Source organism: Notechis scutatus, chromosome 3, assembly GCF_049901735.1.
Source record: "Notechis scutatus isolate UNSWTSFEM ecotype Mainland chromosome 3, rNotScu1.2, whole genome shotgun sequence".
Taxonomy (NCBI): Eukaryota; Metazoa; Chordata; class Lepidosauria; order Squamata; family Elapidae; genus Notechis; species Notechis scutatus.
The window spans coordinates 135,789,462-135,792,993 of record NC_142011.1 but is presented as its reverse complement, the minus strand read 5'-3'; the positions used below and the strand labels follow the sequence as shown (position 1 = coordinate 135,792,993).

General features: G+C 42.1%; 1 protein-coding gene across 1 annotated transcript; it reads right to left on the bottom strand.

The window, feature by feature from the left end:
- Positions 1 to 709: 709 nt before the first annotated feature.
- On the bottom strand, positions 710 to 3,202 carry MC4R (melanocortin 4 receptor). Its single transcript, XM_026675393.2, has one exon. It carries the CDS (start codon positions 2,771 to 2,773, stop codon positions 1,775 to 1,777), a length of 999 nt encoding a protein of 332 aa, XP_026531178.1. The 5' UTR covers positions 2,774 to 3,202; the 3' UTR covers positions 710 to 1,774.
- Between the last annotated feature and the right edge of the window lie 330 nt (positions 3,203 to 3,532).

Here is a 3,532-nt window from a genome sequence, read left to right as displayed (position 1 = left end):
GCAGGGCTGACGTGGAGGCACGGAGAGGGTGAAAAACAGGCCTCCTGGAACTTCTAGAAGGCCGGAAACAGGTCTCCAGAGGGCCTCTGGAGCCCAGGGAGGCCCAAAATTGGGCTTCCCAGAAGTTCTGTAACTGGCCTATTTCCATCTTCCAGAGGGCCTCTGGAGCCCAGGCCGGCCGTTTTCACCCTCCCAAAAGCTGGAGGAAAGCCTCCGGAGCCTGGGGAGGGCAAAAATGCCCCTCCGCCATGGTGCAGGAGGCCGACTAGGCCACGCCCACCCAGCAACCAGGCAGAGAACCGGTTGCTAAAATTTTTGAAGCCCACCCCTGCTTCATTTGATAACTTTCCAAAATCCTGGTAAGAATTCAGAGATATAGTCAGCTGAAGCAGCAGTAGTAATGTGTTTCAGGCAAGACTTGCCAAATTTAGATGGTCTTGGATTTCACTGAAGCATAAGTATCAAGGATGGTTATAAACTGGTAGAGAATTATTGTCTAATGAAAGACTGGATATTTAGCTGCACTGCTTGGATGCTCAGGTAAGTACAAGACCTTAGCATTTCAACAATGAGGATTACACTCCATTCCCCACAAAAGTAAAAGCACTTTTTTGTTGTTCCTGAGGCAAAAGAAGTATCTCTCCATAACTGAGGGGGAAAATAATTGTATTACTACCACCAATAATAATAGAAATTGAGATTGACAAAATCAATTGCAAAAAGTAGCTTTACTTCAAACAGTTTACATGTGTGATGATACGTTTAATACGATCAAATAACAATATCTGCCTAACCTAGGTCCTCCAGAAGGATTAGACTTGTGTTCTAAAACCAATGATAAATATTTAATTTTTACCACATTTGCTTGGTATTTAAAGCCACACTTTTATTGTTGCCTTTATTTGATGCATTCATTTTGACATGGTTTTTAACAATTGATCTTACACTTTTCGTGCTTCTCTCAGTAAGGGATAAGGATAAGGCTATGCCTGCGTGCCTCACATTTGGATTTTTTTTCTTGCCCTAATGGACTTTTCTCTTGTACATTTTCAGTGCAATTCATTTTATATATTTCATGACACAAATTTAACTGCACGCTATCTAGACTACTTAACAGAAAATTGTTTCAATTGAGTAAGAAAGTAAATACATACAGTACATACCAAATATATCTCTTATTGTCATATTCATTAACATGAAATCCTTTCAAAGTATAGTTCCCAATTTCCCAGACCAGATCCATCCCAGCAATGGATTCCAGCTGAGTTACATTTTATCTTCACTCAGTCTATTGTCTTAAGAACAAGATGCAAGATGCAATTTTTTAACAATCATTTGAGCAAAATGTGATACAAAGCACAACTCTCTAATAAACTCTAATTTGATTTAATGATACACATAAAAGTCCAAGACAATGCAAGCTCCCAAATTTTAAATATAAATAGCTGAGGAAAGTGGAGGACTTAGTTGTGCATAATACTTTTGTTTCTATTCCTCAACCCAGTTTCATTGCTCTCTCATCGTTCTGAAAATATGTGGGCATTTTCCATGCCTGGCAGCCTGCAGAGTCGTTGCTAACTACCACTAACATCACTTCAACCTTGAAATGATTACATATGTAGTTTCATAAGCTTAGACAGAAACAAACATTCATGTACCAGGTATTGTTCAAAATATATTCCTTGTGACTAGTGAAGCCAAATGCTCTGCAGCACTAGAACAGACATCAATTTATGAGCCAATTGCCTTTCTGCAATAGCTTCTTCAGAGGCATTTAATATTTTCCTGAGAAATCGCATGACTCTCTCAGGCTACAGCAGCACATAATCTCTCTGAAGGTTTTCCTCAGCTCTTGGCTTCGGAAAGCATAGATAAGTGGATCGATGATGGAATTACACATGATTAGAATGAGGTACAGGTGAAAATGAGACATAAAACAGATACAGTAAGGATTATGAGGGCATGAAATATAGAAAAGCAAGTGGAGGAAGAGTGGGGCCCAGCACACTACAAAGACTCCAATCAAGATGGTCAGAGTAATGGCGCCCTTCATATTGGCCCCTTGGCGGATTGGGCCAGTGCCTGGGAGTATTGCAATCTTTTTCATGTGCAGCCGGGCTAGCATGAACATGTGGACATAGAGAGATGCCATGAGGACTAACATGGTGAAGAACATGGCGATGAGGCAAATGATGACAACGCTGCTGTCAGAATAAATAATGAACAGGACACCTGAAACTGTGCAAGCAGCCCAGATGCAGGTGATTATAATACCGACACGCCTCCCTGTCATGATGTTGTGGTACTGGAGAGCATAGAAGATTGTGAAATACCTGTCCACAGCTATAGAAAGCAGACTGCAAATGGAGGCCAGGAGAGAGCTGCAAATCACCGAGTCAATGATATTGTCAATGCTAACGGTAAAACTGTGTGTGTCGACCTCCGTATTGTTCAACCAGGTGATGACGATGGTTTCTGATCCATTGGAAATGCTCACCAGCAGGTCAGCCACCGCTAAGCTGCAAATGAAGAAGTACATCGGGGAGTGCAAATTCTTGTTCTTGGCTATAGCTGCGATCACCAGCACGTTCTCGAGCAAACTGACAAAGCCTAAGGTCACAAATACTTCCGGCGAGACAAAAAGTTGCTCATAACACCCTTCTGAAGAGTAGCCTTTTTCCATCGATCTATTCAGATCACTGTGATGTAGTCCATGGCTGTGGTTCCAGGCATGAAGAGGTCGATGAACTCCATAGCGGTAAGTGAAATTCATTCTTACAAGGTCTCCATCTACAAGCACATCAGGCTTGGACAACTTGCAGCTTTCAGATTATTTCCACACATTCCAAGTGTCACTCTTGGAATGACACCCTGGGATTTTCAATGGCTAGGGATTTCTAAATGCCATTCCAAGGAGCAGCAAGGTGCAAGTCAGAAAAAAAAAATAAGTTTGATATGCAAACAAAAAAATCAGTCAGGTCTCCGGCAATTAATGCTTTGCCAACTCCACAAGTACCTGTATTCACTGGAATGAATACAGCTGAAGGTGGCTTTCTTCTTATCTTATCTCCTGGAGCCTCAATCTGTAAAACTAAAGCATCAGAAATGAAATGCTGTTTCTGCTGCTGCTGCTGCTTGGGATTTTTAAAACACTTGTTTCAGAACACAAATACTACTCAGCTCTCTATGCAATGCTTGCCCTCCTGCCTGCTTTCTGCCGCTTCTTTATATGGAGATGGGATAGAAAGGTACTTAGAGGCAGCTCTTCCCCACCCCTTCAGTTTAGCGATCAGCCAATAGAGAGGAAGGGAAGAGGGAGTGCGGGAGGCACTGAATTCACTTCAGTTTTCTACATGTCTTGCAGGAGGGCTTCCGAGACGATGCAATTCCTGAATGATACAAAGGAGTCCAAATCGGCACAAGCTGGTGGGTTCCTTTTGCTTGTTTAGATGTTGTGATTGACGATGGTGAGAATAATCAGAATCCCTGCTAGCCTATCAGCAGGATGAGTGGGATGTAGAAAAGAAAAAAA

Coding starts and splice junctions, on each gene's coding strand:
- MC4R (XM_026675393.2), bottom strand. CDS start 2,773: ATGAATTTCACTTACCGCTATGGAGTTCATCGACCTCTTCATGCCTGG.